This window comes from Orycteropus afer, unplaced genomic scaffold (assembly GCF_000298275.1).
Source record: "Orycteropus afer afer isolate SDZICR_OR568_19922 unplaced genomic scaffold, OryAfe1.0 scaffold00419, whole genome shotgun sequence".
Classification (NCBI taxonomy): domain Eukaryota; kingdom Metazoa; phylum Chordata; class Mammalia; order Tubulidentata; family Orycteropodidae; genus Orycteropus; species Orycteropus afer.
The window spans coordinates 1476151-1490041 of NW_006922006.1; the positions used below are offsets into that span (position 1 = coordinate 1476151).

Genomic DNA, 13891 nt, shown 5'->3' on the forward strand with positions numbered 1-13891 from the left:
TGGAAGGGAGGAGGAGATGTACCCTAGGCCAAAGGCACAAAGAAGAGGCAAAGCCAGGGGCAATCCCCACCTTATATGGGTAAAGGGGGCAGAAGTTATGTACATCAAGTCCTTTAGTTGGCCAACCAACCCCAGGGAGGAGGCAGGAGAGGAAATAAGACTGTAAGGGTAGGAACAGGAGAAATAGGGCAGGGGAAGCCAGCTTTGAAGCTTCCTGCCAGTTTCAGACTAACTTCTTCATGTACATTCCAATTAGCTCCTCCTAGAGGTTTCTCTTCTCCCCAAAAGACATCTTTCTGCTCCTTCTCACCCAAAAATTCCTCCTTGACACATTTCTCCTTTTTCAAGATCCTCTTGCAAATGGCCAGACCAATCAGCAGACACATCACAGGACGGAGAGGAGGGTTACTAACAGCCTCAGTAAGCGGCAGCAGCAGCAACAGCAGCCCAGGGTTGGCATGAGGCTTGAAGAAGAGACGAGTCTGTAGGTCTTTTATGGTCCCTGCCTTGGAGATGAGAAGAACAAGGTTTCTTAATCCCAGTTCCAGGACCCTCACTTACTTAAGGGCCTTGCCAGGTGGAATGTGCCAATGTTGCCTATCTTCTTTGCATCAAAAATATCCATTAGGAATAAGGGAAGAGCTCACACTCCCCTTCTCCAAAAAAATAAAAACTCCCTTCCCCACCAGAAAAGAAAAAAATTTAAGAATCATCAGTTTATCAGATTGCTGGACACTGCATATATAGCATGTAACTTCCAATTCTTCCACGGCTTCCAGTGAAGATTTCCACTCTTCTCCTACCTCCACACAAGGCCAAGAGTTTCAGGGAACGCTGGTAAAAAGAGCTAATCTGCAGCAGTTTCTCAACATAGAAGAGACTGAGACATCCTATGCAAATAACTGGGTCAGACTCTTTGGGAGAAACTGGAGGGGATCTTGAGTGAGGGGTCAATTAAAATTCACTGGAGGAAGTTGGGAGTTGATGAAAGTTGATGAAGGCAGTCACTTAGGGCTATAAGGACAGGAGGCAGCCTGGCAGTTGGCACAACAGTCCAGCGAAGAAAGGGAAAAATCATCAGTCCTTTCACCACCAAAAAATAAAAGTACATATATTATAAGCTCAGATGGAGCAGAGATAGTGGTGCTAAATCTTCTGCTGTAGGGAAAAAGAGAAACAGAGTATGTTACAAGAGTCAGGAACAGGAGAACCAAAAAAGACAGCTGAGCAAATCTGGAGGAAGGAAAGAAGCACACAGTGGAGAATCAGATCACCAGCTGCGTGTCCAGCTTCAGAGGCAACAAGCACAGGTGCGGAATCCCTGAGCCCCACATGGCTGAGGCCAGCATCCCAGCCTGACCAGGTCAGCGTGAGTGGCACACCGCTGGCCCACATGGCTGAGGCCAGCATCCCGGCCTGATCAGATGAGCACAATTGGCACAGCACTGGCACACATGGCTGAGACCAGCATCCCTGGCCTGATCAGATCAGCATGATTGGCACACCGCTGGCACACAAGGGCCTCCTTCCTCAAGATGACCTTGGGGGTGGCTGGAGGACATACCATGGGGGGGTAAGAAACTTGGTTCCCCTCATCATCCAAAACCAACACATCCAACTCTTCATCCAGAGATTCCTGCCCCTCGTCCTGCTGTGAACACATGCAATTTGTTAGTAAGGGAGTAAGCAAATAGGAATCTCATGAGGTGTGCCAGACCTAAAGTAAATTCCCCAATCTATAAACTCAAAGTTCAAAGTAAGAGAAGGGCAAGACATGGAGAAAAAGGCAGCCACAGGGAGAGAGAAATGTTTAAGAACAGAGCAGTTAGTGTTAGTCATATCAAGGTCAGTAACACGGTTACAGCATTCCACCCCCATCTTGACCATCACACCAAAATGGCCAAAGAAATCCCAAAGATGAGTCAAAACTCCTTTTTCCTGAAAACCCCTACCAGAAAATGTTGTCTTTCACTATGAACTTCTTTTTCCTAAGTCACAAAACATGCAAGCTTCAAAATAAGAGTGTATCCAGAAGGATCACAGTATCTGAAGAGAATTTACCATCAGGGGTGTTCCTTTTAATGGCTCCATATCCCCCAGGTCCCCAGATCGATCCAGTGTTCTGTTGTGGTCCCCCCTCTCATTCAGTGTGGAATAGTTGTTATCTAGGTGGAAAAAACAAAACACGGAACTATATCCTTCTCTATTATACAATAATTTGACTGCTAACCAGAAAGGTGGCAGTTCAAACCCACCAAGCCAATCCTCAGAAGGAAGACTGGGCAATTTACTTCCATAGTGATACTGCCTCGGAAACCCAAGGAGGGGTCACTATGAGTCAGGTCTGACTCAACAGCAGTGCATTTATTTGGTTTTTGGTTTGGTTTACCAAACAGTTAAGTGTGAGTGAGGTGCCTCGAGTGGGAACTATTTGCCGAATACTGCAGAAAAGTAGTAAGGTCTGGTTGTCTCTGACGTAAAAAGAATTTTAATCTAACTGGGAAAACAATATATATGAGATACAGAGAACATGACACATGACAGTGAAGCTAAACTGGAAAGATCTGTCTATAAAGGGCATTAGAGAGTAAAAAAAGGAGAAAGATTCCAATAGGAAGTTACATGAACAAAATGAGGGAGACAAAAAATGTACCCAGTGAAGAGACTGATTAGCAAGAAGACCAGGTGGCCTGAGAGAGAGTGCATGGAGAGAAGGCAGAGGGAACCTGGGGTCAGACTGTTAACGGCTGTGAATAACCTGGGACACCAAGTTGATTCTGTAGGAATGAGGGAGGCACTGAAGGTTTTGTGAAAACTGATCATGAGGAAATATGGAAAAAATCAACAGATCGAGTTTTACTAAATCTCCTTTCATCCTTTCAAATGGAAACAAACTACTCATGTTCTTCCAGGTAAATGTCAGGGTACTGCTATGAAGGAGGTCAAAATCTACTCTAACCACCCCCATGGACATGACTCCATATTCTTAGGTAGGAATTGATCACCTACCCAATGATTTTGTGTTTGATCCCATATTGCTCATTTGAATTTCTTCCCGATCAGGTTTCTTATCTATATGGAATTAGAAAAGTATACAGGTCAAAAAACATGTCTTCAAAATCCGTACTCATCAAAAAAATGGCTTTCTGGTCTGTCTTCCCACCCTCCTTGTTGCCATTCAAATTTTTATTGAGCAGACACTAAGGGCCAGGCACCAGGTGATGATGTCCCAGGGTTATAACAAAGCTCTAGGGAGCTTAGAGGAATATCCTTTCCTACAGACTCCTAACACAAAAGCCATTCCATTTAAGCCAGCAGTTTTCAAAATTATTAGTCTTGGGACCTTTTAATTTTTTTAAAGCACTTTCAGTGATGTGATTTATGGCAATCATTATCTACTGTATTGAGAAATTCAAAATATTAACTTCACTTAAAATAACAATAAACCTATTAAGTGTTAATATAAATAGCTTTTTGTTTTTAAATACTTTTACGTATTTAGGCACCTCTTTAAAGTTTGGCTTAATGAAAGATACCCAACTTTTCCTATCTGCTGGCGCATTCAATCTGTTGTAATATGTTGTTTTGGTTAAAGCATATGAAGAAAATGTGGCCTCACAAAGATTTGTTGTTGTCATGTGCCATCAAGTTGTCTCCGACTCATAGCAACCCTGCGTACAACAGAACAAAACACTGCCCAGTCCTGTGCCAGCCTCACAATCTCTGCTATACCTGAGCCCATCACTGCAGTCACCACGTCGATCCATCTTGTTAAGGGCTGCCCCTCTTTCCTTGACGCTCCACCTTACCAAGCATGACATCTGAGAATAGTCCCTTCTGACAACATGACCAAAGTAGGTGAGACAAAGTCTGACCATTATCACTTCCAAGGAGCATTCCAGGTGCACTTCCTCCAGGACAGATTTGTTAGTTCTTTTAGTAGTACACGGTACTTTCGGCATTCTTTTCCAATACCACAACTCAAAAAAAGCATCAACTCTTCTTCAGTCTTCCTTCACTGTTCAGCTCTCATACACATATGAGGCAACTAAAAATACCATGGCTTGGGTTAGGTGTGTCTTAGTCTTCAAGGAGCTATCTTTGCTCTTCAGCACTTGAAAGAGGTCTTTTGCAACAGATTTGCCCAATGCAATACGTCTTTTGATGTCTTCCATTGGCATTGATTGTAGAACTAAGTAATATGAAGTCTTTAACAACTTCAATCTTTTCTCCACTCATCTTGATGCTGCTTATTGGTCCAATTGTGAGGATTTTTGTTTTCTTTATATCAAGGTGTAATCCATACTACAGACTGCAGTCTTCAACCTTCAGCAGTAAGTGCTCCAAGTCATCCTCACTTTCAGCAGGTAAAGTTGTATTGTCCGCGTACCTTAGGTTGTTAATGAGCCTTCCTCCAATCCTGATGCCACATTCTTCTTCATATAATCCAGCCTCTTGGATTATTTGCTCCACATACAAATTGAGTAAGTCAGATGAAAGGACAGAACCCTGACACACTCCCTTCCTGATTTTAAACCATGCAGTGTCCCCTTGTTCTGTTCAAACAACAGCCTCCTGGTTGATGTACAGGTTCCTGAGGAGCACAATTAAGTTTTCTGGGATTCTCATTCTTCTCGATGTTATCCACAATTTGTTATGATCCACACAATCAAATGACTTTGCATAGTCAATAAAACACAAACATCTTTCTGGAATTCTTTGCTTTGAGCCAAGATCCATCAGACATCAGCTATGATATCCCTCACCGCACATCCCCTTCTAAATCCAGCTTGCATTTCTGAAAGTTCTCTGCCAATATACTGCTGCAATCATTTCTGAACTATCTTCAGTAAGATTTTATTTGCACGTGGTATCAATGATATTGTTTGATAATTTCCACATTATGTGGGATCACCTTTCTTTGGAATGGGTACAAATACAGATCTCTCCCAGTCAACTGACCAGGTAGCTATCTTCCAAATCTCTTGGCATAGCTGAGTGAGTGCCTCCAGTGCAGCATCTGTTTGTTGAAGCATCTCAATGAGTATTCCCATCAATTCCTGGAGCTTTGTTTTCACCAATTCCTTTAGTGCAGCTTCGACTTCTTCCTTGAGTACCACAGGTTCTTGATCATATGCCACCTCCCGAAATGGATGATCATCTACCAATTCTTTTTGGAACAGTGACTCTGTATATTCCATCCATCTTCTTCTGGTGTTTCCTGCATCATTCAACATATTGTCCACGGAATCTTTCAATATTCCAATTCGAGGCTTTCCCTCAGTTTCTTTCAGCTTGAGAAATGCCAAACGTGTTCTTCCCTTTTGGTTTTCTCACTCCAGGTCCTTGCACATTTCACTACAGTAATTAACTTTGTCTTCCCAAGCTGCTCTTTCAAACCTTCTGTTCAGCTCTTTTACCCTGTCGATTCTTCCATTTGCTTTAGCTACTCTCTGTTCAAGGGCAAGTTTCAGAGTCCCTTCTGACATCCATTTTGGTCTTTTCCTCCTTTCCTGTCTTTTTAATGACCTGCTTTCTTCATGGATGATGTTCTTGATGTCATTCCACAATTCCTCTTGTTTTTGGTCATTGGTGTTCAATGCATGAAACTTATTCTTTAGATGGTCTCTATTCAGGAGGGATATAATCAAGGTCATAGTTTGGATCTCATGGCCTTTTAACTGTCTTCAGCTTCAATTTGAACTTGCATGAGCTCAAGCAATGGAGAAGCTCAGTATCTTCAGCCAAACAAGGCCAGCAACCGACTGTGGAATAGATCATCAACTATATGTAAGTTCACAGAGATACACAGTTTAAAAAGGGAAAATAATTTTAATAGGCTTTCAGGTAGCTGTGGATATTCTTCGCTGATGGTATACCAACATTCAACAGGCAGTTTCTTAAACGTCAGAAGCAATGTGGAAGCTGAAGCCATATTAATGATCTATTTGTACAGTGCCACATTAAAGTTCATTGATCAGGCTTGTGCTTTGAGTGGATCATTTACCGAATGTGTGATTTTGAAGCATCATGCATCGGTCACTTGGAAAATACTGGTTCATAGTTATGAAGATCTTCCAAATGGTAACTGTGGTGGTTATGTTTGTGTGTCAACTTGGCTGGGCCTGGTTGAGTGGCTGGGAAGCTGGTGGTAGTTATTCCCCATGATGAGATCTACCACAAGTAGCCGAGTAGCTGCTTTGGGTATGTAGTCTGTTTCCCATATAAGCAGCAGCTTTGAGGAATAGTCACTTATGGCACGCTTGGCCCCTGCATGAAGCCGTGTCATTGTTCAGCAGCCTGCCATGCTCTGCTGATGTGGGGACTTAACAGTGGACTTGAATTAATGGCCTGACATGTGGTTTGGTAACATCGGGACTGTGCCATTTTATCTGTCAACCTTGGGCTTGTTAGCCTCAGCAGCGAGTGGCTGCGTAAGTGAAGAGATGCCTCTAGCTTCAGTGGGCCGGGAGCAAGAGGCAGAGCTGAAGCCCAAGGTCGAGGGGCTTTCACACAGCCCCTAGAACCTGGCACCTTGAACTTGGACTTAAATCCTCCAAATTGTAAGAATAAACTCCTGTTTGTTAAGGCCATCCCATTTGTGGTATATTCTTGTCAGAGTGGCACTAGGTAACCAGAACAGTAACACACTTCATTGTGCAATATTTTAGGAACATACACACACACTTGTTACGATCATCACTGACCTCATTAAAACAGCTTGAGTATTAAGAAGGTATCAGGTTCACACAGGCAGATAAAAGCTTTCCAAAATTACCATTTTCACTTGAAAGCTGAAATTTTTCATGGGCAGTCAATGTTGTCAGTTATTTTCCTCAAAGGGACAGGCTCACTGTGTTCATTTTCAGGAAAATGTTTGCCAAATACCCAAGTCTGAGGAACCAGTACATCCGCTTGCCAGCTGTTTGTCAAGTAAAAACGGCCAGTCCAACCGGCATCTCAAACAACAGAGTAAGTGCTTTTCCGAGACAATGATCTTGCCTGGTGTCCAGCATACGTGCTTCATGAGTACTTCCTATTTTGTCAGCATAGTTGAAAACATGTGTGCTCCAGGATAAAGAGTTAATAAAATTAATTTTCTTTTTTAATTTTGAGTACAGTGAAATGAGAATACAATGACCAGTTCACTCTAGTCTGTGTCTTGACCAGCAGAAAGCACCACTGATGTTTTAGTGCCATTAGCACAAATGTCAACAGTCTTAGGAGCCCTCAGATCACACTCTGAGAACTACTTACCTAGGCAAAAGCCAAATGTCATGAAGCTAATAAAGAACACAATACACACTTAACTGAAAAAGAAAACATGTCATAAAACAGAATTTCCCTTCTTTAGGGGGAAATGTGTTTGCTCTAATGTCAAAGTGCCTAAAAGTATATCACCTAAAATAATAGTGATTATCTCCAAGTAAGAGAATTAAGTAATTTTATTTTCCTGGTTATCTGTATTTTCTAATTGTTGAACAGTAAGTATTTATTAATTGGCACTACACTAAAATTTAAAAGAAAAAATAGAGACTGGGATCTACTTTCTAGCCATTTTAAGTCTACCAGCAAAGATAAGAGATGAGACCTGGATTAAATGCCTATTTTGTTTTCTCATACTCAGGCCTACCAGCTTCTGCATTACAAATCCTGGATAAAGTCTTATTCCCCTCCCCCAAAAGACTAGCTCACCCAGAAATAAATATATATCCCATTCTTAGTCTGTAAGCAGTGATTTAGAATAGCAATAAAAATGAAAGGCAAGCCCCAGGATACTGCACCTGATTTTTGGTTCCGGTCAATGAGAGGGAGAGTGCTATCATCATACGAATGACTGCTCTGGCTTCGAGAAGCATTGTTGAGATTCACCTGGAGGCAAACATAATACAGTAATGTCACAGAATGCTGAATTCACCCACATCTTACTCCTTATTCCAGACGTCTAGGTTCCTATTTCTAAATTCAACTCTTACCAGAAGAGTTATACAAATGCCCTATACAGTGAAGCACACTGTATGGTAAGTCTTCTTTCTACTTGTGTTCATGACCAGGAGAACAAGGCATCAGATACTCATATACGAGGAGACACAGTCTCAGGGAATGGCAAACTCCTTCAAAGGGCTATGGCAGATCTGGCGAAAAGTCAAAAGGCCAGCGTTATCCTGCATCTCCCCCACAACCACCTACAGAGCGTTAGGACACAGAGGGTGACCGGAGCTGCCTCAACAGCAAAGGACCTGTAAGCACTACTTTTTAGGAATAAGCCGAATTATCTCTTTAGTACTCAGAGGATGGGACAAAGTAGACTTAGTGTGGTAAGAAAAAATACAAAAAATAAAAAACCAAACTATTATCACGAAGGAGCTCTGGTAGCGTAGTGCCTAAGGCACCTGACTGCTAACCAGAATGCTGGCGGTTCAAAACCACCAGTCATTCCTCAGAAGGAAGGTTGAGCAATCTACTTCCATAGTGATACCGCCTCGGAAACCCAAGGAGGGGTCCCTATGAGTCGGGGCCGACTCGACGGCACATAACAACAACATCATCATCATCCTGGGGGATCAAGAATAAAAAAAGACAAAAATCTCAATCTTAAGTGTTCCTCTACCTGAAAGTCTGTTTTCTTCCATCCTTCTTTCTCCAGTGGCTTCCGCAGTTCCTTATACCCCCAGATTGTCTGTAACACGAGTGCTGCTGCTCTAACCTCTTTTTCTGAGCGATTCCTTTTGAGAAAAGTAACAACAGATGGAATTTGGATGTAAAACCAAGATGCTCAGTACTGTACCCTCTCATATAATGTAAATAAAAATATAAATGCCAAAATGGGCAAGATCAAGTTTTTTCCAAGTCCTATATTCTGTCCCAAACAGTGGCACAAAATATGTTTGATGAAAAAGTCTGTTATCAATTTACAGATCAACATGACAGAAAATAGAACAATACTTCTTATCACTTTACATGTACATAAAGGAGGGGAAAAAATAGAAAGCAAAAGGGAAAAGCTCTTTCGTGCTCAAATTCTTCCAGCTGTAATCGTAAGCACTGGCTCACCCTGACTTGTTGATCAATACCAGCTTCTCAATGCCCTGCGTCTCCCGGAGCTTCTTGGCAGCCTCCAAGTTCTCAGCAATAACCTCGTTGATGGTATTCAAAATAGAGACCACGGTATCCTCAGAGAAATTCCGAGAAGAGCTCTGTTGCCCTCCTGGCAGATTCTTTACCAAGTTAGGAATAGCATGTTTACCTAAAAATATGTGCAGGGGAAACACGCTGAGTCATGTCATGGGGAAGTCTTCAAACAAGTACACACAACTGCACTGATCATATAAAAATGCATAGGTACTGCTCCATAGGAATCAACCTCATTCTCCTACAGGATTTATCAAAAGGGCCAGGGACCTGAATAGCTATGGATTTCATCTTCTTCCTATTAGTTCTCCTCCTCTTCTCCATTCACCGTGAAACCATGTAAATAATGTCTATCAAACATGCTACAACAGTCTTTTCAGACACTCTAATGAAAACAGTATATTGGATATTATAATTGATCAATAAAACAGTCATTATGAATTAAACACACACATACAAACCTGGGCTCTGTCACTAACTACCTATCTTAACTGGACAAATTAACTTTCCTGACCCTCAGTTTCCTCATCTGTTCGACAATAACAAAAAGGAAAAAGGACCATTATAAGGTCCATAAATGAGAACAGAGAGAAGTGCTTAACAGTGCCTAGAAACAAAGTAAGTGCTCAATAAATCACTACTACCAGTTGCAATACAGGCAATTCCACTCATGGTGAGCCCACACACGTCAGAATGGAACTGTGCTCCATCAATTTCCCAAGGTGAAGTACATCACCAGGACTTTCTTTCGAAGCACCTCTGGGAGACTCAAACCACCGACCTCTCAGCTAGCAGCCAAGTGTATTAATCATTTGCACCGTGCAGGGACTATACTCAATAAATAATCACTATTATTAGCACACCTTCGAAGAATAATCACTTAACTTCCTACGAAGCATTAAATCATAGCCCTCCTAGTCCTTGCCTTCATAAACCATAGAGGATTCTTTCCCTCAGCCACTGCAATAAATAAATCATTAAGCATCTGTTGTGCGGACATTGAGCACGTCACTATTAGGGTTCGTCCGACTCCTTACCAATTAATTCTTTGTTGCGAGCATCCACAGCCAGATTTCTCAGTGCTCCAGACGCAGCTTTCACCACCCGTTCGTGTTCATTGGTCAGGAGATCAGCTATGGCAGAGAGAGCCTTCTCTTGACGCAGAGCAGAGCGGATATACCGACCATACTACAAGAAGCACAAGGAGAGAGGTGGAAGAGATTACAAATGGCACCAAACTAACGATCTAAGTTCTCCCACCTTCAGATTCATTTTCTAAAAGGCACTCACCGTCCAGCGCCCAGCACACAAGTTCTGAATAGCTCCAGCAGAGGCTTCTAGGATGGCAGGAGTCTTACTCTCCTTGAGGAGTGAGATGTATATCCGAACCACTTCTGGCTGAAATAAAAGCTCATAGCCTACACAAGAAAGGCAAGAAGGCAGAGGATGGTAATCGGTACCCACGAAGCAGGCTCTGGCCAGAGTCCAGACTTAGCACTCTGGGTGGGTTTACGGTCCTATACTATCAGGCTCCCTAAATGCTCCACTCAATGGCAAACGCAGAGGTCTACCTCCGTGCCTTAAGTAATCCGTGATAACAGCAGAATAGGTATCAATCTATCATATAGAACTTCGCTTGTTCCTTCCTTGCCTCTCTCCTCTTCCACCTTACTTGATCATTGGCTTCATCATGGACAAGAAGCTCTGGTGGCATGGTGGTTAAAGCACTGGGCTGCTAACTAAAAGGTCAGCAGTTCAAATCCACCAGCTGCTCCACAGGAGGAAGAGGAAGCAGTCCGCTTCTGTACAGATTTGCAGCCTTGGAACCCTATGAGGCAGTTCTACTTTGCCCTACAGGGTCGCTCTGAGTCAGAATTGACTCAATGGCAGTGAGCTTTGATCATGGGCACTCTACAGAATTCATTTAGCTCATTTGTAGCAATCAGTGTTAAAGAGTCCTCATCTCAAATGAACAGTTAAGATTTAAGTGTCTCAGGGTCCCTAAGTTCCTAGTCTAGATCACCATCAAGACCTTATGCTCCTTACCCTATTAACAAGTAATCTGAAAAGTTGCCTTAACAAGCAATCCCTCGGCCACGACTACTATAGTCCCTTTTAATTTACTATAGCTTTTTTAAAAAAAACAAAAACAAAACACTTTCTCCATCATTTCAAAGCCATGTATCAGAGAAGAAACATTAGTGAACACACTGCCTATAATCTACCATTAGGCTACCAAACACTCTCTGTGGACTATGTTTATGAGACCCTTAAGAGACTAGAAGAAAAAGATCATTTACCTCGAGCAGGACTAGTTCTTTTAGGGAAGTCCACAGTATCGTTTGCTGGATCTTCTGTGGGTTTTTTCCCTTTGGAAATAAAAAAAAGTAGGGGAGGGGCAAAAAGTTTAAGAACATTTTTTTATTCTTCAGTTAGAATCTCTGAATCAGAGATGTATCAAGAAGGGCAAAAAAAAAAAATCAGGGCCCTAAGCTTGTCCCAGCCAGGGGCTGACAGAAACAAGGCAGCTACCATCCTTCGTCCTGACACCAGGGACTACTGCCCATAAACAGCATGCCATGAGCCATTAGCTCAGAGAGCTATACTTGTTTCAGTGGTCTTCCTCTACTGAATTTTCCTACATGCATCCACAGGGAAGGGTTAGGCAAGGAAACACTAGGGAAGGTAAAACCAAAACATGCAAATTAGAAGTAGACAAGCGCCTTTAAAGATTTCACTCACCTCTGGAGAACCATTCATCTTCCATTGCGTCACCCAAGGTGGAAAGCAGAAGAGAGATTGAAGGAAGAAAAACGCAGGAGAAAGATGTCAACAGGATCACGGGCAAATAAGCAGGAAAAGTACAGAGGGGAAAAGAAAAATATAGGAAACACAAAGGAGGAATGGGGGAGAAGTCGCCAGATTAGCTGAGTTCTCATCCTTCACTGACCCAGTCACTGATACTGACACCACACCACCACCACCTTGACTAAAGCACACACCACACGGGAAGCAGCAGTGGAGCAAAGACATCCTTGACTAAGCAGGCTACCTGGCAAGTACCCTGCATCTAAAGCTAGGAGTTCTTTCCTTTTCTCATCCCACCTTAAAGAGCAAGGAATAAGAAATCAAGACTCACCTTTCCCCTTCTTGGCCCCAAAGCAACTGGCAGCGTGTGGCCCAGTATTATTGACGATGGGGGGAGGTGCCTCCTGGTAACGTTCTGCCTGGGGGATCTCCCGGTGAACTTGATATGATAAATTCCGAAGGAGGCAAACACAGTTCTCCACAAGCTTGGGGACATGAGATAAACGGCTCAATGAGAAAAGGGAATGCCCATAGTCATTTCCCCTAAGTACAGGTTTCTGTGATTCAGGTAGTAAAATACTGATCCTCAAAAGTACAGCCCAGCCCACCACCTCTCATGATGCCTCTCAAGTACCCTGAAGCTTTTGAAAATCCTCATAGCCACGGGCTAATATAAGAGCCAACTATGGACATACTGGCTCCTGTCACTATCTGTTGTGTGACCCAAAATGGGTCACTCTTTTTCCTACTCAGAAAAATGTACAACCTTGAAAGTACAGCTAAGTAGCTTTACAATACACAAGTTAAAGCAATTCTAAATAAAACTGTTCTAATCACCAGGTGGTAGAGGTATCCAATGTCATTTGAAAGATCTGAGTTGACAGGTCTGCACTCTAGGTGCCACATGATTGCTGTGAATGAAATTCACTCAGCCACTAACATACCTTGCTGTCTGAATCCTTCTGCCCAATCTCAGCCTGAACAATGAAAATGAGGGCATCAACTAAACCATCACATTCCCGAAGTTTCCTGCGAGCTTCACTCCTCTCAGAGCTGACATTCCTGAGGGAAAGACAAAGCCTCAAAGTAACTCAAATTCCGAAATCATCCTTTAAATATCCCTTAGCATCACTATACCTTTTCTAGTAACTCTACCTAACAAATAATGAGTACCTGTTACATAAGGCATTGTAAGTGACAGGAAGTTGGGTAAGACAGTGCCTCCCTTCAGGACATCTATAACCTCATGTATGTGATTGGGACAAGGGAAGGAGTAAATAAAGTATGCCAACAACAGTAATTATAGAATAGATACTTTTTGTATAGACGTATAATTAAAGAATGGTGCACACGCATAGCATTCCTAAGAGGGAAAGACTATTGCAACATGTCTGCCTTCAGCACTAACCCCTTTTAAGAACTATCTATATGATCATGGGAGAACAGTAGAGCAATATTTGCACATTCCTGCTCAGGCAGCAGGAATGCATAGGAAAGGAGGACACAGGGAAGGAGTAAGTACAGGGACAAAGTGGGAAGAGAGCTGTTACACTCCAGGAAATTGCAGTCAATGTCATGAAACAAAATGTCTACGAACTGCTACATGGAAAATCAATTTGATCCATAAACTTTCACCCAAATCACAATTTAAAAAAAAAAAGATCTATATGGGTTTAAATTGACAACAGTAACTCAAAAGTTTAGAAAGGAACCTTATGGGGCAGTGAGTTTATGTTAATGGAGGAGGAATAACTCAGGAGTATGAGAATGGATGCATAACTTGAAGAATAATCAATGTCACTGAATCGTACATGAATAAACTGCTATACCGGTCTATGTTTTGCCACGTATATACTCAACAACAGGAGCTCTGGTAGCATAGTGCCTAAGGCACTTGACTGCTCACCAGAAGGCTGGCGGTTCAAACCCACCAGCCACTCCTCGGAAGGAA

General features: G+C 42.5%; 1 protein-coding gene across 1 annotated transcript in view; it reads right to left on the bottom strand.

Annotated features, from left to right (window-relative positions):
* Window positions 1-1146: 1146 nt before the first annotated feature.
* The window catches only part of CTNND1 (catenin delta 1), a 22967-nt gene continuing 10222 nt past the window's right edge, over window positions 1147-13891 (bottom strand). Inside the window, exons 7-18 of the mRNA XM_042782704.1 lie at window positions 12885-13002; window positions 12272-12425; window positions 11433-11501; window positions 10423-10550; window positions 10170-10320; window positions 9055-9247; window positions 8612-8726; window positions 7785-7872; window positions 3010-3072; window positions 2062-2165; window positions 1565-1651; window positions 1147-1158 (exon numbers count right to left, since the gene is read on the bottom strand). Of these exons, the coding sequence (XP_042638638.1) occupies window positions 1147-1158; window positions 1565-1651; window positions 2062-2165; window positions 3010-3072; window positions 7785-7872; window positions 8612-8726; window positions 9055-9247; window positions 10170-10320; window positions 10423-10550; window positions 11433-11501; window positions 12272-12425; window positions 12885-13002 (1282 nt within the window). The remainder of the gene's footprint in view (window positions 1159-1564; window positions 1652-2061; window positions 2166-3009; window positions 3073-7784; window positions 7873-8611; window positions 8727-9054; window positions 9248-10169; window positions 10321-10422; window positions 10551-11432; window positions 11502-12271; window positions 12426-12884; window positions 13003-13891) is intronic.